Source organism: Thalia democratica, chromosome 4, assembly GCF_965202585.1.
Source record: "Thalia democratica chromosome 4, ktThaDemo2.hap1.1, whole genome shotgun sequence".
Lineage (NCBI taxonomy): Eukaryota > Metazoa > Chordata > Thaliacea > Salpida > Salpidae > Thalia > Thalia democratica.
In genome coordinates, this window is record NC_139168.1 from 69,477,724 (window position 1) to 69,500,995 (window position 23,272).

Below are 23,272 nucleotides of genomic sequence, written 5' to 3' on the forward strand. Positions count from 1 at the left end.
TCACAAAGTAATCAAGTGTAAAGTTCAACTTTAGTTTCTATTAATTTCGAGAGAGCCTAGACGTAACAGCCAAGAGAGAAAGAGAAAAAGTTTTGTACAGAAAAAAAAAGTAAATCTAGTATCTTTACGTACTTCTTACGTACTTAGTTTAGCTTCTTGGTTTCAGTTGAAAACTAATTTTATTGTCAGATTTTTTCAGAATCTTTCAGTTGCGTTGTAAAAAAAATTTTGCTTTAGATACATTTTGACATTAGATGAGATTACTTTGTAAAAACGTCAAAAAATTGACCTTAATTTTGTTGTAATGTAATTGTTTATGCTAGTTAAAAAGTTATTTTTATTATTTAATTATTGTCACACTAAATTAAGTTTAAGTTGTACTAAGTTTTACTAAGTTTGCGTTCATTTGAAAGTAAATGCTTTGAATTAAAGAAGAAAAACATTCATAATATTTTAAATATTAAGTGAAGATATACTTTACTTTAAACAAAACTCTGGCCTTGTTTAATTGATAAAATGTACTGTGCTTTTTATATGCGTTTCAATAAGCTTAAGGTGTTTGTTTGAAATAACTTTTTAGTTGATATTAACAATGTTTTTGAGATAGGATTTTTTAGATAAAAACAAAATACAGCTCATGTTTGTTCGCTCAGTTTAAGCAGCTTTAATTAAAAAACAGTAAAATATAAAACAATCAAGAATTAACCGCAGTATATAAGATTTCAAATTTGCATTACTCTTCATCATCAGACGACGTTACAATCACCTCAGGCACAAATCGAACTTCGGTTGGCGACTGTGACGTAACAGCTCGGTAAAAACCGGCAGTTCAGTCCCGCTTGAGCGATTTTCACAAGTCGTAGTGAAATTCTGTTGTGACGTAATAAACAGGTTGTCGGTTTGTTTTTGGTTTTGGGATTAACCTAGTGGTAGCTGACTTGGCAGCTGGGTTTTATAAATAAAAATTCAGGTTCATTAATATAAAAAAACAGTTTTTTTGACTATTTTTTTATTTTTATATAAAGAATATTTATTTATTAGAAAGTAGTAAACTTTATTGTTTGCTTTTGTTAATTGAGATTAATCTAATGTTTAGTTTTAGTATTTAAATTAAGCAAACACGTTAGGAGATTATGTTTATAAACAACAACTTAAAACAAAAACATTAGTTTTAATAGTTTTGAAGTCTAAAATCCTTTCCTGTTTACTCTTGAGTTTGAAAACCAACCTACCTTTTCTAGAAGTGCACTATTTTCACAGTTAGATTTTATGATAATGATGTTTATGGAACACACCTTTTTGTTTGCATTCGTTTTGATAGCCAGGCTCACCTTGACCAATTCGAGAGGTGAGTTGTTTTAGTTTTATATATATAAACAAATTTCAACCTCTGATATGATTTTGTAGTCACGTGAAGAAAAAAAATTGTTGCAGTAAAATTAGATAAAAAAGATAAGACTGAAAACATGGTAAATAACAATTTCAAGGCTAATTACACATCATGTTTTCAAACTGATTGTAAAATTAATTAATTGTTTGTTGTTCTTTTTACATAACTTTTAGTTACCATGGAACATGTTTTAAACAGTTATCAAACCTTAAATTAAATTAATAAAATTGAAATTCTTCTTCAGTTTAAGCCACAGGTTGTTACAACTGAAATTAAATTACGGTTGCAAGTAGTTACTGTTGGTTATAGTTTGAATACAAGACAAAATCAAAGTATAACAGAAAAACGGTTTCATTTTCCATTATCTGAGTTTTTCATTTAAGCTAGTTTAAACTTTAAGTTGTGCTTAATTCAAAAACCAAAATTGATGTGATAAAATACTTAAGACAATTACGCACTACAAACAGTTACTTGTTTCGTCGAATAAAAACGAATTTGCCAAATTAATACTACTTATCCTACAGCAAAATGCCAAAATTTAACCACATTCCAATGTGATATAATTTCTTTCCAATTAATACTAATTATCCTTAAAGTTTCCTATTTATACTATTTAGCATAAAACACACCCATTAACCACATTAAACGTCCATTGTTGATTTGTTTATTTTGAAATATTTTAATGCCACTGTAGGCCGTCATTCATGGGACAATTTGTTTATTAATACATAACTAACACTACTATGTTTTCAAAAAAGTACCAACCTGTACAACTTTGCACTATTTCATAACACTTTTACTTTCAAAAAAAAGTTTTGATTATAAACGTTTTGTGACGTTTTTTATGCTTACTATTTTTCCTTAGTTGAAGTTTGCCTTTATTAATGACGAGTTTAATTTTAGTACCCTATACAATGCTTTTGAGGGACATAATATAAATATTTTAGTGTACGGCCTTTTGTTCGAACTGATTTCAATAAGTTGACATTTGAAGCTTAGAGTATAGATAATTATTGAAATAGTTCAACAAATTTTTGGAGTACAATAAAGTTAAAATAGTTTTACAAAAGTTAACAGAAAATAACACGTATGATATTGTTTATAATTTTGAAGCCATTACACAACATAACTGAACCTAATTAAAATAACAGTAAAATGCAGCTTGTATGGCTGTTTCGTCGACAAAAATTTCTTATGAACAACTTTTATTGTGCTAATCTACTGAGATGTTAAAGCGATTTAAGATGTCATTTTTTTAATTTCTAAGGAAAAGCAAAAAAAGAACTTGTCAAAATGATACAACTTCAGTTATTATGAAATAGACTTATCTAACTACAACAAGCAAAAATTTGTCCACATTCCAGCATGACACAGTTTGTTTCTGATAAAAATAATTATCAAAAGAGTTTTCTCTTGATACTATTTAGTAAAACACACCCATTTACCACATTAAACGTTAATTGTTGATTTGTTTTTTTTGAATTATTTCACTGTTTCATTGTTACAGTAGAAGGCCGTCATCCTATAGAATAACCTGTTTGTTAATACACAAAAGAATGCTTTTTTGGTTTCTTTTTTTTTTTCAATGTCTTTTTAATAGTTTTGATATTTTAAACTTTTTTAACATTTTTACATCTGAAAAAAAAACTTTTGGTTCAAACATTTGTGACGTCATATTTTACTTAAAATTTTCTTAATATTGGTACACATCTTTTGACGCTGTGTTTATTTGTAGTACCTAATAATAGTTTTTGTGATATATGATAAAGATTTGGATATACTGATTTTATTAATACTTGTTATGAGAACATCAAGTTTTCACCTATTAACGTAGAAAATTGTTGAAATAGTTTTATAACGTTTAATAAATACTATTAAAATTCTACTAAGCAACGCAGTATGCTGAAGCTTTGATATTGTTTAGTAATAAAAAACAAAACAAATAAACAGTGATCAAAGAAGAATTTAATGCAAAATAAGAGTGAAAAAAGTTATACAAACCAATACAAACCAATAAAAATATCAAAATCTAACAATGAAATATTGGCTACTACGTTGTTATGACAACAAATCACCACAAAACTATCATAAAATCCGCATTATTGAACCATAATAACCCAAAAACAAGCACAAATTATTAACCGGAGTAAAACATTTGTCCTTTGATGAAAGGCAAAAAATATGCCATGTTTTACAAGCATTCTTTTGTCAAAAACCGGCACTCATATTTGTACTTTAATGAAAATCTCGCAAAGTGGACAAATTATTGTTTACTAAATCGCTTCTTCAATAACCGGATAACAACACAACAAATATTTTGTATTGTCTGCATTGTGTTTGCCGGTCCCTTTATTGTGGTACTTCTATATTTAAGTATTTGTTGTTTTTAAGGTTGTTAAGTTTATTTGAACATAACTTGTTTTTGACAAACATGGTATATGCTTCTTATACTTTTCAAAGTTTATACATTAAACATAAAGTTTTAACTATTATTTGTCTTGTTTAAAATTATCATTATTGACCATCATTGTTGGTGTTTGCATAATAAAGTCTATAAAATGCAATAGATAGCAACTATAGTATATAAAAATGTTCTTAGTGTCAAACTAATGTAGATTTTAATTTTTAAAAAAGCAATCAAAAATGTGAGTACAATATTTATGGATTATTAGTTGATGTCTTTAACTTTAAAAACAGCATACTTGATATTTAGGTTTAGGTTTGTATAAGACTTTTAATATTTTCAAAGATTTTTTGCCACAGAAGTCGAAAATTATTAAAGAAACGCTTTGTAATGCTTTGAGTTGTTCATTCAATATTTCACCAAGTAATTAAAACTTCATAGCAACTCGAGTATTTACACCCTTTTAGACTAATGATACTTAATTTAAACTCAATAATAAATTTAAATGTAAATTTTAAAGTTTGCTTGCTAAAGCTTGTTATCTAAATGTGTCCTAGCGTTAATCACTTTTTAATAACTTTACACCGCCGGTATTAAAAATAATTTATTAAGAAAACTGTTCGTACTGTTTTATCTATGTACTTTCCGTTTTACAAATTGAGTTGCGGTCTTGAAATGCGGCCGACAATCATATAGTATACCTAACATTTTTTGTGGCCATCATTCGCGGCGAAGTAAAGGTAGTTTATTGTCTGCTTGTCAAAATTGCCGACTTTCTAATAAACCAACGTATTAAAAGATGACAGCGCGTCAAAATTAACATCCATTGGAATGCATTTATGAAAGTTGCCAATTAAATTTGTGGAAATATGATAAGTGCCCATTTAGGTTGTTGAAACGTGCTAATCACTTTTAAATAAGTTTCAGACACTTTTAAGAAACTAAATTTATTGAAAAATTCAAAAAATTTTTATCAGTTTTTTGCTATCCCCAAGTTCTTCTTTTTCAACAAAAAAGACCGCAGTGAAGCACTTAAGAAGTGAAGTTTTAAACACTTGCTGCCAAAACGGCTTAAAAATTGATTTTGTTTATTCAGTCGATTTTAAATTCCCACGTGTATACATGAAGTCACTCATGCGAGACGAATTATTTTATCATTGCGTAATGTGCGAACTTGAAAGTTGGCTTGCTAAAAATTGTTTACTGGTGATAAAACCTATTTTGCTTGATTCGAGCGTGAAAACACATACTTATCATAATTCTATCTAAAATAGTTTTCCAAGGAATGATTTTATCATAAATAACATATATTCTTTGACCACATCGAATTATTTTGTAGTTTCAATACTTTTTTTTTTATTTTAAAGTTCTAGTTATGATATCTGTAACAATTTGAATTTAATGTAATAAATATTTTTTACCAAATATTTTAACTTTTATTAATACAACTATTTAAGTTCTACAAAAAAAATTGAATAAACAATTTTAAAGTTTTGAAACAAAAATAAAAGCTCCATTTGTGAGCATACCTACTACAAGTGTTTTATTTTAAAGATTAAACAAACAAAAATATCTTGATGATTTGTAAAATAATTAAATAAATGTACGACTTTCACACAAGCTTGCGTACTTTTAAAACACCTCTTAAAGCTGTATAAAACCACAAATGTATGTAGTTTAAGCAACATTAACATTTTCAAGTGAATTGATTATTTAGTTATAATCAAATTATAAGTTGTGAATTTAGTTTTCGTTTGGTCATTTAAATTGTATACAATACATATGTTTCATACAAACAGTAAACATGTTTTATTTTTGTTTATGTGTTAAGCACAGTGCATTTCAAATCGAGCTACAGCTTAGGATTACAAACAATATGTAATATCAGCAGCTTATCTAATCACAATGTATATTATATATATGTATGCACATATGTACTTCTCTAAAGTATTGAAAACTAATTAAAAAACTTATCACTAGGTGGCGTATTTTTCAGCAAGACGACGTGCGACAATGACGTCATGAGGTTGAGATGTCACGACCACAGATCTTCAAGATTGTTCATCTCAAACGTGTTCTACGGAAGGAGAAACCCTAACAAGTTTGTTTGACTTTTACACACAGAAAATATTTTTTTATTAAACATCTATTCAAAACAGTTTTATATTTTTGTTATGGTGAGAAATTAACTTGGGCAAAAATAAAATAGTTCATTTCAAACGCCTTTTACTTGAGGAGAACCTAAGAAGTTATTTTGTTTTTATAAAAAAGTATAAAGTTTATCATTTTACAAAAGTTTACTCTTAAAGTAGTATTTCATAAATTTTGTAGTAATACAAAATATACTTGGGCCTAGAAGAAAACTTCAGTTAGCTCAGTTTAAGTTTAGTATATAGTAAGAAGTTTCCGACCAAACTTTTGAAAGTCTTGTGATAATAAATCTATTATTTGTATTGATGGCTTCAAATGTGATATAGTAGGTGTGAATTTCCTTGTCTAAATATCATTTATAATGAATACGTAGAGATTAGTTTTATCAAATGAACAACTGTTTGTTTTTGTAAGAATTAAACTTTAATCTTAAATAAGTTGTTTGTTTACTTTGTTTTGTACGTTTCAATTCCATGAGAATTGTTTTTATCTTTTAGGTTGCATTAAATAAAATAAAAGTTTGGTAAAGAAAAAAACACATTTTTGCAAATAATGTTTTTTTTAATGACTTATTTTAAACAAAAATTTCAACAATAGATTTCAAACTTTTCAAACAATTTATTTGTTTACATATAAAATTTTTAACGTGATTTAATAAGTGTTGGGGTCTTTATCAAAATATCATGTACATTGAAATTATAAAGATTATTTTTATCGGATACATAGCTGTTTGTTTTTTAAGCATAACAGCTTAATCTTGAACAAATTCTTTGTTTTGTTGTACAGTTTTACTTGCATTAAAAATTATCTTTTCATCTTACAAGTGTTCATTTAAAAAATACATTTTTACAACTTTGTATTGTTAAAAATAATTGTACTTGCAACAAAATTTTAGTTAATTCAGCTTAACTAAAACTTTTAATAATTAAGTTAAAAAGTTCTTGACAAAATTTTTTATTTACATATCCAATCTTTTGTTTTCTTCATAATAGGTGTAAAAGACCTTATCTGAAGATCATACGCATTGACATCATAAAGATTAGTTTTATCTGATAAATACTTATTTTTGATGCTAATCATGAAAGTTTAATCCAATAAGATAGCTTAGCATTTTACATTGACTAACGATAGCACATTGCGTTGTTTTTGAAATTTGTGTGTTTTTTAACATCTTGTGACTTTTAAATCCGTAAACTTGATAATTTTGCATCAATTCTAAAATCATTTAAAAGAATGTAGATGTAAGAAATGAAATAAATTTAGTAGGTTCTCAAAAAAAAGATAGTTAAAGTTAATATATATATATAGACTTATTTATTTCATAAACATGATGTAAATAAATAATCAAGATCAGATATCAAATTATAATTTACTTTAAACTGGTTTAAAAAAGATTTAAGTTGTAAAATGACATGAAAAATTTGTAAGCTTTTTTTAAGAAGATTTCCGCTTGTTAAAAAATGTCAAGCACCTTAAATAGACTCTAATAACAGTTTTGTACCTGTTAAAAATAATATAAAATGTGGGTGGTCTCTACACAAAGCACTGTTTTTTTATGAGCAACTCTTAAGCATAAAGAAAAATAGAGCAAGAAAAATTGCATTGTGTCTTTTGTGCTGTAAATAAATTTCGCACGAGAACACAGCATAAGGTCAAATGGCGGTCACAAATTAGTTCACATTTATAAACTGTCTTTCAACAGCAGCAGCTGGTTATAGTGGTGAAGTTTTGCTTCTTATTTAGTTCCAAGAAAGCATACAAACCATGTTTCCTTGAAGTGTAAATTTCGGATGTTTTCATTCACATCAAATTACTTTCAAGATTACAAAAGCGTTACTAGTTTGCAATTATTTCAAATAACTTTCAAGTTTAAACCTATCTTCATAAAATTTGTTCACTTAATTTCCAAACAAAAAAAATTGCACATAACAATTTCAATGTTTAATTTATAGTTTAAAGTTTACTTCTTATTCAGCTAAAGAAAGCATACCATTAATGTTTCCTTGTTGTGTATAAAGTTATCGGAAGCTTTGTAACATTCACGTTAAATTACTTTTAAATTTGAATGTTTTACTTAGTTCAAATTGCTTTCCTGTTCAAATCTATTTCCGATAATTTTGTACAATGAAACTTCAAAGCTTTAGAAAATTAGCACATACATTTTTTCCGATGTTTACTTTATATTAAAAAAAACAAGACGTTGTAAACTGTTATTGTGCGTATCAAAAAAAGTATAATATTCGTTTTAAAGATTTTGTAAATAGATATTACAAACTTAAAGTTTCGAGTTATGCATAAAGTTAAAAAGTGAAACAATTTACTATAAAATGATCAACTAAGGACTAAACCTAAACATATACCTATAGGACATATAAACTAAAAGACAAAGAAACTTACGACTTTATCATTTTAAACTTTATAATAAGTTGACAAAAATAATAAAGGTATTTATCACAGGTGTACAAACACAATGCAAAACTATTTTCACTTACTTATAATTTTTTGAATTAGATTGTTTTGAAATAGAGGTTAACTTTTTCATTAGTGAAAAAATCAAAACTAAGTAAAAGTAGGCACAAATGTACTTATGAATCAAAATAAGTAAAATTAAAGAGGGCAAACGGTATGTATACAAATTGTTCTACAATTTTTACTAAAACTTACTTTAAAAACCAAACAACTTAATTTATTGAACTATTAAAGTTTCTATCAAAATGTTTTTCTTATAAAAACAGGTGTACAGTGTTACCACGAACTTTTACATGAACTGTAAAGTCTAAAATTATAGTGGACGAGCTCTATGTAAACAAATATCAAAAAAATCTACCAAAATTAAGCACACATGATAACTTAATTGAGAAAACTATCGTGGTGGAAATGTTTTTTTTTTTCATAAAAAAACAGGTGTACAATTTGGTTTTCATAAAATGAAAACAATTTATTGAAAATGGTCACATGTGTTCACAGAAATTATAAACTTTAAAACTAAATAAAACATAATTGTTTATAAACAAAATATGTTACACCTAGAAATAAAGTAAAAAAACCTTAATTGAGATAAATATCGAAGCTCAAATCTAAATTGTTTCTCAATAATGACAGGTGTTCTAATAAAAAAATTAAACCATTAAAAAAAGTCTCTTAACTTAACAAACAACAGCAAATTTTTTTAAGCCAACGAAAGATACTCAGAAATTACTGAAAATTGTCACAGGAGTGCTCAAAGAAATATATTATCATAAAGAACAAATTTTGTGTAATCTAAATATTCTAACATTTAATAAACTCAAGTAGAAATCCTCCATTATGTAAATTATTAAGGATTAAATTGAATTATTTTTCAAAAACCGGTGGTCTGATAAAATGATAGCATTTCATTTTATAACTGATAAACAAACAAAGTATCTTAGATTAAGAAAATTAAAAAAAATAAGAACAAGATACCTTACTTATGCAAAACTAAAATTCTAAACTTAATTTCTTTTGAAGGTGTTCCGACGGAAAACGGAGCTCTTTGGTGCCTCCTGGCGGCTGCCACTCCTCCAAAGCGATGGACAAAGTTGCCAGGAACTGCCACGGAAGGTTCCAGTGCCGACTGAAGGTGTCAGGGCAGTATTTCGGGGACAGCTGCCCTCAAACTTCCAAGTATTTGCACGTGGTGTACATGTGCATACACATCAGTTAGTTTGTTTGAAATTATTTCGATTGTTAGGTCCAAAAACAAATATGTAATGTTATTGAATAGTTTAAAAAATGTGAATACATTTAGGTTACTTTAAAAAATGTTTAATAGTTAAAATAAAAATTTTAATAACAACTAAGTAAATAGAAGTTGAACGAAAATTGTTGTATAAAACGAAAGATCGTTTTCTAATTTCTCTTTGAAAAAAAGAAAAAAAAATTTAATGGTTATTTAACCAGATTCTGTTAGATGAAAATATTTTTTTTATAAACACTGTTAAAATTAATACATATTGTATTATTAAATGTATAAAATGTTTCATATTATACAAATGAACAATCTGAAAAAATATATTACCAAAGTTTTCATAAAAGTTAAACTATTTGTAAACTTAATTTGATAAAACTTTAAAGAACTTTACTGAGATAAATTCTTTCCAAAAAACATATTTCAATACAAGTGTACATACTTGAAACAATCGTATTTTTCAGAAGTTAATCTGATTAACATGGACTGTTAACATGTAACTAATTTAAGTGGTAATTTATATATGTTGTAATTTTGACAGTCTTACAATGTTAAATTAATATCAAACGTATTATTTTGTACTTAACACAAAATAGGTACAATAATGATAGGTTTTTAACTTTTTTTATTAATTAAATAAAATTTATCAATACACTTTAAGTACCTAAATAACAATAGATTAACTTTCGAAAATACTTATCAAATTATTAAAATACTAATAGTTGAAACTTTTGCAATTTTCAACTTATTAATTTTTACTTTACTTTACTGAGATAAATTCTTTCCAAGAAACATATTTCAATACAAGTGTACATACTTGAAACAATCGTATTTTTCAGAAATTAATCTGATTAACATGGACTGTTAACATGTAACTAATTTAAGTGGTAATTTGTATATGTTGTAATTTTGACAGTCTAACAATGTTAAATTAATATCAAACGTATTATTGTTACTTAACACAAAATAGATACAATAATGATAGGTTTTTAACTTGTTTTATTAATTAAATAAAATTTATCAATACACTTAAAGTACCTAAATAACAATAGATTAACTTTCGAAAATACTTATCAAATTATTAAAATACTAATACTAAATAATAATTATATACTAAATTAACTTTTGTAATTTTCAATTTACCATTGTATTGTGGTGGTAAAATCAAATTTATAAATATGTTTTTTAAGAGCACATTAAAAAACTTACCATAAATCTTTATCTAACTTTATTTCAGATTATAAGGTTATTAATTTAAAATATGCAAGTTTTCAACTAAGCTTTTTTTAGCAAGTAGTTTAAAAATTTTCTCAGCACATTTAAAAGTGCTTATTACGTTATATTGCATGTGAAAAAACACACACTTGTAAAACTTTTGTTGTTTACTCAGTCTCAAATTAACTCTGTATATTTAATTAAAACTTTATAAGCGATACTTACAGTTTATAGGTATTTAATAGCATAAAAGTACACTAAAACTTTATAGTTTCCATTATCATAAAAACTAATTTGCCTTGTTTGCTTTAAAAAAAAACTCTGAACGGTTTAAACTTTTGTGAGTGTATTTGCATTTATGATTTTAGTTTATTATTTAATCATCGTGAGAAAGTCTACACACTTGTAAAAGTAAAACATGTTTACATAATTTTATATTTAGCTTATATGTTTATTTTAATTTTTGGGTTGTTTAGTTGTATAAATATCTGTAAATTATTTCCTTTTTTTCATGAGTTTAGGTTGGCTTAATCAATCGTTGTATAATTTCAGGATATTTCACAAGGAAAATAGGTTGTCAAGAAGATACCTTAAACCTAAATTGTCCGAGGCACACCAAGATATTTCTCGGATACACCTTTTTTGGAAAAAAACATAAAAACGTGTTAGTTTGAACAAATTCTTTGCTTTTACTTTTACAGTCAAACTTTTACAAAACTTATCTTAATTCGTAGAAAGTGCAGTGTTTTAAAGCGTCTTAAAGTTATTTTAAACAATACAAATAAGACATGCTTCAAAAAAATACAAATAAGACTCAATGATTCAGAACAAAGTATGTTTCATGCTACTTTCATCAGTTGTATACTAACAATACAAATAAAATTTTAAATCTAACTTATATAGTGAAAATGCAAAATTCTGTTCAAGAGATTTATTTGATGACGAAATAAAACAGATAAAATTGATATTAAATAAGAATGGCTATCCACAAGAACTTGTTAATAAAATTATAAATTTACATCTTAATAGTTTGAACAAAATAAAGCCAGCAGGGCCGGAGAGATGCTTGAATCCTTTAGTATCCTTATGTCAATAAGAACTCAGGAGTTTTAGAAAGAGATATTTGTCAATTAGTAAGTGGGACTTATCATTCGGCAAATTCGATTGTTATTTTCGTATCCAAACCACTGTTCAGACCTGGAGGAAAAGATCCGATAGCAGAATTTAAACAAAGTATGATAGTTTACCAGTTTAACTGCTTCTGTAAAGCTAGTTATGTCGGGATGACCTCAAGACAATTTGGCAAAAGAATAAAGGAATATTCTGAAAAGTATCGATGAATTTTGTAAGAGTAATGAGAAAACTAAATCTATTAATATAATAAATGCTTCAAAAAGATCTGCTATTGCTGAACACTTAGTAAATAACCTTGATTGTGCTAGTAATTATAATTTAAAAAGATTTAAAATTGTTAAAAATTGTTTTCACATTTCGGATTTAATTAAACTTGAGGCTATTTGTATTTTGTTAAGAAAACCTAAGTTTTGTAAACATAAAGATTTTGATTATACTGTTTCGTTGTTTTCTTAAATTGTTTTATAAGTTATTGCTCTGTTTTATTAGTTTTTTTTTAGTTGCATTGTAATTAGAAGTACTTATATATTGTTAATTATTCTTTACTTTATAATTATTAATTACGTTTATTGCATTTTCACTTTATTAGTTAGATTTAAAATTTTGTTTGTATTTCTTAGTATACAACTGATAAATGAAGCATGAAATATATTTTGTTCTAAAAAATTTAGTCTTATTTATATTGTTTGAAAGAATTTATTTAAGTGTCAAATAATGTTTATTTATCCTAAAGTTAAGCAGCTAAAACCATATTTTACCTATTTACTTAGCTTTTTCGTTTTAAACCTAACTTCTGGTTACGCTATCGTTTGTAAAATTGACTTTTTAAATTAAAAACAAAAACTTAGGTATTATTTAATGCTCAGCTATTTTTTTAAATTCTAATATTAAATAGTTTGCTGCAAAATCACGTTTACAAACAAGTAATTAATGTAATCACGTCACATTTTGACGTATTATCTCTGATTAAATGCAAAAAGTGGGTTTTGAATTGGCACCAGACATAATTGGGGAAGTTTCAACAAGATTGTTTTTGATTAAATGAACCTATGAACTTAAATTTTTGAAAAACAATACTTGGAATTCTTTAGAAACTTATCTAACTTACTATGAACTGTTTGTCTTAAAATAAAACTTTTTGTCAATTGCTTATTAAGCTTATATCAAAGTCCTAGTTTTTCTAGACTATTTATGAAAGTTAATAATAATGTTAATAAAAAAAACATTTTAACTTATTTCCTATGAAAACTGTATACTTGTACATATGTATATTATCAACAAATTAAAAATGAAAAGAACCAACTTGAAACGAGCGTCTTCAGCATAATTTGTATACGCATATCTAAAGATAAAATTTATGCAAAACCCTAAATCGAAAATGAAAACAGCAAATTATGTTTCAAATTACCGATACTCAGCTGTTAAACAGTAAATTAGTACTTAATAATCTAATTATTTTGCACATATGTAGTATGTACCAGTGGCGTAGCGTGGAATTTTGGTCAGGGGGTGCGCAATTTTTTTTTCTCAAAAAATCCTCTAAATTAAAACTTTTGTAATTAGCTATAAAAAAACTTTTTACAAGTAATATATTTAAAATAAATTTATTAAGTAAAGTAAGTTCGTTAACTGTTTTAAAAATATTTATATATTACAAAATAAAACAAGTTAATAAAAGTATAAATTTCATTAGAATTACTTATACTTGCAAAAATGTAAACTTACTAAATAAAAATTGTTTTTATAACTCATAGTAAACTTTATATCTTTAAAAACTAATATATTCAATAAAACGAAAGTATCTGTTTTATTTACGAAAAAAATATCAATCTATTTAATATACAATACAACAGTGATAACAACACCTCATTGCACATAATTTTAATAAAGTTACACAGAAGTTAAAATAGATTAACTTTATAACTGTTATTACAGTTTATTACAGCTTTGTAAAATAGTTAAAAGTATACTTTTTAAATTTAATTCATTTAATTGTATTTGTTAAAAATAAAAATCACAAACAAAGTTTATTTCTCATAGGCCGACACGCTTATCTTGTATGTTTACAAAAATAAAGTTTAGAAAACTAGCAGTAGTCTTAACAATGTAGCATAAAAAAAAATTGTAAAGTTGTTTAGTTTTTCTTTAAGCGTGACGTATTTTTGTAAACTTTTTGTAGAAAATAATCTGCCATAAGGTTATACTACAGCGGTGCGCTATATTAATTGCGTGCTTTTTGAGTCTAAATTATTATGAAGTTAATGAACTTATAAATTTTTTCCTTATGGATTTTTTCATCAACATCGGTGCGCATTTGCAATTACGCCCCGAATCAGTATATTTAGTAATTACATGTACTTTCCTAACTTGTCACTAATTGGTATTAGTAAATTCGTTTAACTTTTTGAATGCTAGATAAACATAGTTGAAAAAATGCAAATTTAGCAGAAAAAATAAACTATTAAGAATAAAGATATTACATTATTTTTTTTTACATTTTTCTTTTTTTTGGGTGGCACGCATGCGCCAGCGTCCCTACCCACGCTACGCCCCTGGTATGTACTTACATTAAAACAAGGCTAATTCAATATAACTTTAATATCGTTTTAGTACTGATATTATCATTTTTTCTACTTAACTCTAGTTTTTTTAAGTAACTTAATAAATTAAATAAAACTGTTTTTTACTCGTTAGCAAATTTTACGCAAAACTGATTTTACTTATTTAACAGTTTAACTGAAAAGAAACTTTCTAATACTAAAATGATCTCATTTTTAGTTGCGATGACGACATATTCGAGAGCATCCCTAGAATCTCGCTGAACAATCCCCTTCTGAGAAACTCTCATGGAGGGAGAAACTATGTCATAGGGAAGCCCCTAGCAAGAAACAAACCACTCAATGGTAGGTGCAGGGCGAACGACGCTTACGAAAACGCGGCTTTTATTTGCAACGAGCGCAAGTCGTGCCAGCTGAAAGTTTCAAATCTGACGTCACGTGATCCGTGCCCACTCATGCGGAAACAACTGGAATTGCTGTACACGTGCGTCTACTACAGTTAGTTTTTATTTTTGTGTATATTATAACAAACACTTATTTGCAATTCATATGATAATTAAACTTTATCTATTTTTCAATTTTTAATTGGAATTGCTGTACACGTACGTTTACTACAGTAAGTTCGGAATATTTTTTTTATTTTTTAGTTTTAGCTTTGACAATGTTTTAGTACTTTATAAAATATATAATTATCTTTTAAGCCCTACAAATCCTATAATCTGAACTATTTTTTTTTAAATTCATTAAAGATTTATAAAATTAATTTAATTTATTTTTGTTCAAATTCTTAAAAAAAAAAACTAAATAAATGTTAACATAACAGTAGATAAAGTTTTATATAAATTTATGATCTTTGCTTATATTTTAAGACGGAATGAGAAAACGAACAGCATGTGATGGTCAACTGTTAACATTAAAATGTTCAAGCAGATATGAAAGCATTCTTGTTAATAATGCTTTTTATGGAAGAAAAAACGAAAACAAGTTTGTTGTATGTCTTTAAAAATTTAAACAATAGTTAAATTAGATCAAGTATAATCTAATAAATACAAATAGATATTATTTAAAAACTTTCATATTTTTTAATGTCGAAATTAAATTACTAAATGGTAAATCTGTGCACTTTAATAAACCAGGTCAACCAGGTATACATTTTTTCCGCGGTTTAATAATCTAAGTATTACTTTTTCGGGTTCTCAGTAGTTGATTCATTCTAAAAATAAACAGAACATCCAAATGTAATGTAACAAATTCTAAAAGAAATAGTAGAGTGATATGTACATAATTTTTGATTTTATAAACTTTTTTGGGACAATCCAAATAAAGTTTCACAGTAAACTGGTAGAACAAATCTGCTCTAAAAACGTTAAACACACTGAAATAGTTTCGGGGTACTAATCGCAGTGTACAGTAAATAAATATTTGTTAAAACTAGATACAGCTTAGTTTATTAAACAAAGATTTAAACATCTGCTTCATTATTATTGATAGTTTTGTTTAACATAGCACATACAAATTAAATCTAACATTTAAGTGTTTAAGGAAGCTTTAAAAGATTAGCTGTTGTGTTTACTTTGAAGTGTATGATAAGTAGTTTGCAATAAAAGAGTTTCTGTTTCAAACTAAATTGTAAACAATTTGCACTGCTTTGTTTAGATTAACTCTATTAAGCCTTTGATCTTAAAATCGCCGAAATTTTAAGCTATTTTATGTATATATTACAGTTGCCGGTTATTTGCCGTAAGCTTATATAGTTGTCAAATTTAGTTTGTTTTAAAATATTTCACCTCTTTTGTACATAGCTAATGGTATTAACTTTCATTCGGTTTAAGTTCTGGTTTAGTCTCTTTTTAGTGCAAATTAGACCGCTAGTTAAACACTAATGTATTTACTTTGAAACTTTAGTTATAATTGTACCTTTTTTAATGTATTTACTAAAGTTGATATAAAATATTTTTAATCTATCAAACTTGAAAATAATAAAACTAAAAGAATGTGAGCACTTTTATTTGTTTAATTTACGACTAAAAACTATAAAATATATAAAGTTGGAACGATGTAGTAAAATTAAATTTACCTTAATAGGAATATAAAGCAGTCACAATATAGCATTGATATTTGTTAAATTAAAACATATTTTTTATATGTTTTTATTTAACATTGAATATACCTTTTTTTTATTGAATAATTAGATTACTATTTTTAGTAACGTTTTAGTAGTCGTAGAGCTTTTTCGAAGACAAAAACTTTTTCTCTATATTCAAAGTTCGATGGTATTAATTCGATCATCAGACCACAAACCTTCGGTAGACTGAGACCGGGTTTCGTTTTTAATGAAATTCGTCAGTCAGCCGCAACCGAAAAATCTGCTGTCGTCAATCTAAAAACGATTTTTTTTAATGTTTTGAGATTTTAACGACTGCAGGTTTTTCAGCTGCAGCTGACTAACGAGTTTCAACAAAAACGAGCCCGGGACTCAGTCTACCGAAGGTTTTAGTTCAAATGATTGTGTTGAACTTGCCTTACGGTATACGAAAGTCCAGGCTTAGGTTTTTTAGACTATCACTGATGTTTTGTTTTATCTCTATACTAGACGTATACATTAATGTTTTCAAAGATTAATATAAATAATATAAATAATATAGTAATATCGATTTAAATTTTAAATGATTTTTGATAACTTTTTGTTTAAAATGACTTGAAAAACTTATAATCCTTAGAAGAATCATTCAAATTCTTGACTTAGCAGAGTTTACTTATCAAAACAATAAAAAAGTTTCTAAATACATTTTTTTAATTTTATTGAGTTAATCTTTTTAAGATAAAACATACAAAGTATGGAAACTGCCTATTTTTACATAAAATATCTTTTTCCTAAGGTGCTTTTTAGGAAAAAGGCCATATTTTCTGCGCGGGAACTGTAGCTGGTCGGGCGCCACTTTTTTGGCGCGAAAAAAGTGCAACTGGAACAACGAGTGCAGTATGAAGGTGGGGACTTACCCGGACTTCCACTTCGACCCGTGCCACTCAGTCAGCAAGTACATGACCGTCGAGTACTCGTGCGTGAAGTCTAGTTAGTGTGACGTCATAATGTGTATATGTGATATGGTTTCAAAGACTTGATTCACAGATAACAAAAGTTTAGTGTTCTCTGAGGACCGAAATTTATACATAATCAACATACTTCTTTAAGTATTTTCAAATATTTAATATATGTAAATTTAGATTTTTAGTTATAATGGAAAATTATAAAATATCTAATGTTATAAATATTTAAGTATAAATTTGTCCAGGAGCCGTAAACATATGTGAAGGGCAAAGTCAGTGGCTTCGATGTCCAATCAATAAAAATCTGAGGATACTGAATACCATGTTTGGGAGAACTGATCAATCAATGTTTGTTTTTGTTATCATTTAAATGTTTAAAAAAAACATTATCTTACAGTTGTTGACCTTTTTTGTTTTTGGATAAAGCATTAAACCAATTTAAACTTTTACTTTTAAAAGTTTTCTTAATTCATATTTACTTAACTATAAAACCTTTTTCAAAATAGCTACAATAATATAATGCTACCGTTGTCAACCACTAAAGTTTACAAAACTAAAAAATATATGTTAGTCTTAGTCTTATCATATTAGTCTTAGTGTTACTGCTAGGAAATAATTCAAAGGTTTTTGTTAACCCTCAACTAAATATTTTCTCTCATTTATTTTTATTAACGTCTTTTTATTAATATATATGTATTAGTGTAACGTTTAAAAATCATGTCTTTTTATCAGATGCCGGACGCTACCAAAACAAAACTCCACCACTCAAGGACAACAGAAAGCTTACTGCAGGTCGCCGTTCTCGTGGAAGGTGGTTTCCCTACAGTGCAACCACAGAAACGCGTGTTTATTGTACGCCAACACCAACTTTTTCGGGGACCCATGCCCGACATTGAGCAAGTATTTATCACTCACTTACAACTGCGTATGAGAAGTAAAAGATGGAGAAAGTAAAGAATATTGCAATTTTCGGAGGATTCAATTAAGATGAAGGAAGGTTTTATTGTCGGTGGTTGGAAATATTCAGAGTAATTGACATTTGACTTGTAAGTCTGCTTTAAAAATGCTAGCTATTGGTTTCAAAAATGGGTAATTTTTTGTTTATTTCCAAATTGTTTGTCTATATATTGCTAACTTAAAGCAAACACTGAATGCCTAAAGTTAAAACACTTTAACTTTTGCGTTGAACATTTTAAATTTTAGTAGATTTTTACAAAAAAAACACACAAAACGAGTAAACAAATTGAACTATCTTTTAGAAAGTTGCGTGTAAGGGATCAGTTATAAAAGATTTTTTTTTGTTTTTAAAAAAACATAAACTGCAGTTTTTAATTTACTTTTCTTTACGTTATTTGTGCAAATCTTTCGGTTTACTTTCGATAGTTAATTGATAAGTTAATTTTTAAACTTAAGTTTCCTTAAAGTTAAAGTGATCTATTTATAAACACATGGTATTGTAAGTGAAGAATAAAAAATTGTTGTTATGTTAATTAAAACATTGTTGCTATAATTTTTGTAACTAGCTGCCCCATTTTTGTTGTTATTAAAAGTTTTTAGTAGTCTAAAAAATTTGGAAACAATGCTATACCCGTTTTTTTAAGTCTTTTCAGATTTTTTATTTAGATTCCTTTTTTATACTTTTTACTTATTTCAAATTTATACCTTATAGTTTATTGTTCGTTACCTCTGTTCGTGTTATTAACATATTAAGTCGATCATTGCTGCTTATATATGATTATTTTTTTTTTAGTCTATTTCGTAAAGTGGTAAAATTTCAGTTGTTAGTTCTTTATTCAAAATAAATAAAACAAATCTTTCGTTTGGCACAAAAAAAAATAGCTCTAGAGTTCTAGACATAAAAATAGTTTTCTAAATAGATTTTTAATTTTATATGTATTTGATACTAGTAATTTTGAAATGCTTTATTAACTTTAAGGTTATTAAATAGTAACAAACATAACAGTTAAGCTGGTTTTTAAAATGAAATAGATAGTAAATTTTGGTTTTAGATATAACAAATAAGATTCTTAGTTTGGGTTCTAGGAGAAAATTACGAAAACTTGATTTTTTCAAAGTTCATTATAAAAAACCTTTTAAGATATATTTAGTTATAATTTGTTTGTTTTTCAAACAGAATGGAATAGTAATAAGACTTTGGAAAAATTGTGGATTGTAGTTGAAATGTCGCAACTGAAAAATTTGTCGTTTTGAACTTGCAACGAGATCAAAAATGTTTTAGAAATATTGAATTAAAGTTTTGTTGACGTACTGAAGGAAATAAATATAAAATAAATATTTTATTTTTTAGAAACATATTTTTTACATTTGGTTTTTGTAAAATTGATACGTGAATACCACATGCTTACAAATATTTTAACTTACAGGTATTATTACTGTGATTATTTTTTGTATTTAATTTTTTATAAGATTTTTTTGTTTAGAAAATTGTTTAACAACTATTTATTAAAGATAAACTATTTTAGCAAACTATAACAACGTATAAGTGTGTTTAAAAAATATATTTTAGATACTTTTCGGTTACTCATAACTAGTTGTGTAACAAAATATAATACATAAATGTTTAATAAACAAGAGCTGACATTCTTTTATATTTATATAAACTTTTTTTTTTTGAAATTTTTAGAAAAGTATTCTGTATTAAACATTGTTTAATGTTAGTCTATATGGTTTTATGTGTTTTTCAATACTTTTAAATAATTTTCGCGTCAAAATTTTAAAATTTTGTAAATTTAAAAGATTTTTTACGTTAAAAACTAACGTTTTGATTGCATATGTGATTAATTTTTTTAAAGTTAAAGCTGTTGTTGTAAACTTAGTGTAAGCGTTTTCTTTAAATAAAATTTTTACATTTTTCTTAAGATTCTTTATAGATAAAATAAAAACTATTGATGCCGATAATTTTTTAATAAATTTAATTTATATTAAAGTAAAGTTTACTGACTAATTGTAAAATATCTTTTTAAAATTAATTAAGATATTCTTATCAAAAGGAAAAGTACTTATAATCCCAAACCAGTAAACTGGCAAGCTTTTATAAAACATAGGATTTATTTTGTTAAAAATTTAAGTTTTACTAAACTGACAGTATAAGTTATTGACACAAGTTTGTGCTAGTATTTAAATAAGTTTATGACATATTTATTTACTAAACTGTTTTTTTTTTGATTTGAAAAAAATATTCTGTTTAATTTGACATTTTAGTTTACTTTCATACGTTTATAATGATTTTATACGGCAGTATACCGTTATTAGGGATTTAGATTTAAGATTTGTTAGGTAAAAAGAATCAATAACAATGTAAATTAAACTTGTTATGCAACGAATATAGGATTAAATAACTACATATGCCAGTTCATGATTCATTTATTAAATTTTATATTCTATGTGCAAAACGTTAAGTTAAAAGTTGCTTTTTACTTACCTAAACCATTTAACACAAACTAATAAAGTAAATATTCAAAGTTTAAAAATAAGTAGAAGTGAATGTTTTAAATTATTCTAAAAACGAAACTAGATTGAAGCGTACATATATACATACTCATGTAATTAAAATTTCGTTTCAAAGTTAACTTTTATGTTACGTGTTTAGATAACCAAGGGTGTACTTATATCATCAATATTTTTAAATTTTCTAAACTGTTAACATGTAGTTACCATCAATTCCTACAACTTTTTTTTTCATAAGTTATAAAATATAAAGCTTGTTTGTTTAATTAAAAGTGTAATTATATTAGAGAATAAGTTAAATTGTAAACAAAAACAATTTTATTAAATACCTATTAACTGTCCAAATAATTCAAATGTCACAGATAATTTGAAATTATAAAATTATTCAGTGTATTACTTTTAAGCTAGTTTTGAAATTCATTAGAAACACTTACTGTTACAATAAGTATATTAACATTCCGATAAGTTTTAAAGTTTTATAAGCTGTCATAATATAATTTAATTACTCTATAATACGAAAAATTAAAAGATGATGAGACGATAAGCGAAAGGTTCTATATTCACTAGGTCCTTTAATAAGCGAAAGGTCCTAGGATTAAACGTTTTCAGTTTTAACCGTCTTTTTTTGTCGTTCAATAAACTATAATAATATTTTGAACTTACCACAAAAACTTAAACTTTATTTTACATTTGCCTTTTTTAAATCTATACACCTTTTTTACAATAAGTATTTTAAAAGAATAAAAGTTGTTTAACTTAATCAAGATACAATTAAAAAGTTATAAATAAGTTACAAAACACTTACTAGTTTGTTTTTATACTCAAAATTTTAATTCATTTGAAAATCACAGTATTTACTTATAGTAGCAAGAAATGTGACAATCTCCGCAATATACATATACATAAGAACCAACTATAATTAATTTAGTGATTTTAGCTAGCCTTAAGTTCTTAATTTGTTGATACCATTTATAAATTCATGTAATCGCTTTTATATTTTTCACTGAAAATCCTGTAACCTTATTAAGAAGCAAAATATTGTTGATAGTACATAAACAGACAGCACCTTCGATAATTTTTTGTGGCAACTACCTATATGCTGGTTAGAGCGTATGCTTTAAATATAAATTGATTTGAAACACAGTTTTTTTAACCAAAGTAAAAATTAATTTTATTATTATTATATTGTTATTATATTGTTTATTGTGCAATGTTGGACTCAGGCATCAAAACCTGAGCCACTTAAACAGGACACACAAAAAGTTAAAAAGAAAATTAATTTCCTTCCTTTGATGATAAATATAAATATAAACAAGTAGCACCTTTTATAAACTAATTATTATTCTATGAAAGTTATAGAAAGAAATGTGCTTTACAAAATTCAAAATACCAAAGCTTTAAATTTTTTATGACTATAAAAGTTTAACACTTATTTTGTTGTAAGCAAAGGTACAAAAGGTATTTTGATTTAGCGTTGTAGTATGATAAGTAATTTATTATAGTTATTAAATTTAATTCAATTATGAATATTGAATAATACTGTAAGATTTGTACCATAACTTTTATGCTTTAGTAGTGTAGTAGTGTAAGGATAAAACCGTCTAAATGTCGAAGACGTAAATTGCTGTTAGATCAATCAAAAAAATCATTGGTAAAACTATAGTTATTAATTAGGAAAAAATATAATAAATTATTTATCTATCGTTTGATTGCATTTCAAACTAAGAGCAAAGTTTAAAACAATTCTTAAATAATTAAATGTTTCTAATTGCAAAGTTTTTCTGCTTACTATTTAACAAAAAATAAACGTCAATCATAATGTAAATTGTTAATAGATTTAAACTAATGTGCAGAAATATTGGTTAGTTTTTGTAAATTATAAACAACTCATTTTACTTCAATGTACCTTCTGACAAAATTGACTCATTACTTTTTCTACTAAGTTATTAAATAAACAATTGTTTGTTTTTTGTATTAATATTAAGCAGTCAATTTGAAGTGCGAATTTTTTTTATCACATTAATATTTAAATTGTCACTGATAATAAAAATTATAAATTTCTACTTAGTTTAAGAAATTTTTGAACATTGTACAACATATTTAATACAAGTACAGCAAAAAAGTTTTCATAATTCTTTTTTTCTCTCTATAAATACGCTGCTTTCAGCAAAAATATAATTGCAGAAATATAAAAA

The 23,272-nt window shown here is 25.8% G+C and overlaps 1 protein-coding gene across 1 annotated transcript; it reads left to right on the forward strand.

Annotated features, from left to right (window-relative positions):
- Positions 1 to 1,271: 1,271 nt before the first annotated feature.
- Positions 1,272 to 19,882, forward strand: LOC145834885 (uncharacterized). The gene is made up of 10 exons (XM_082942409.1): positions 1,272 to 1,348; positions 5,775 to 5,895; positions 9,435 to 9,625; positions 11,422 to 11,533; positions 14,782 to 15,059; positions 15,431 to 15,545; positions 17,441 to 17,634; positions 17,855 to 17,957; positions 18,342 to 18,655; positions 19,744 to 19,882. Exons 1-9 carry the CDS (start codon positions 1,276 to 1,278, stop codon positions 18,538 to 18,540), a joined length of 1,386 nt encoding a protein of 461 aa, XP_082798535.1. The 5' UTR covers positions 1,272 to 1,275; the 3' UTR covers positions 18,541 to 18,655; positions 19,744 to 19,882.
- Positions 19,883 to 23,272: the final 3,390 nt, after the last annotated feature.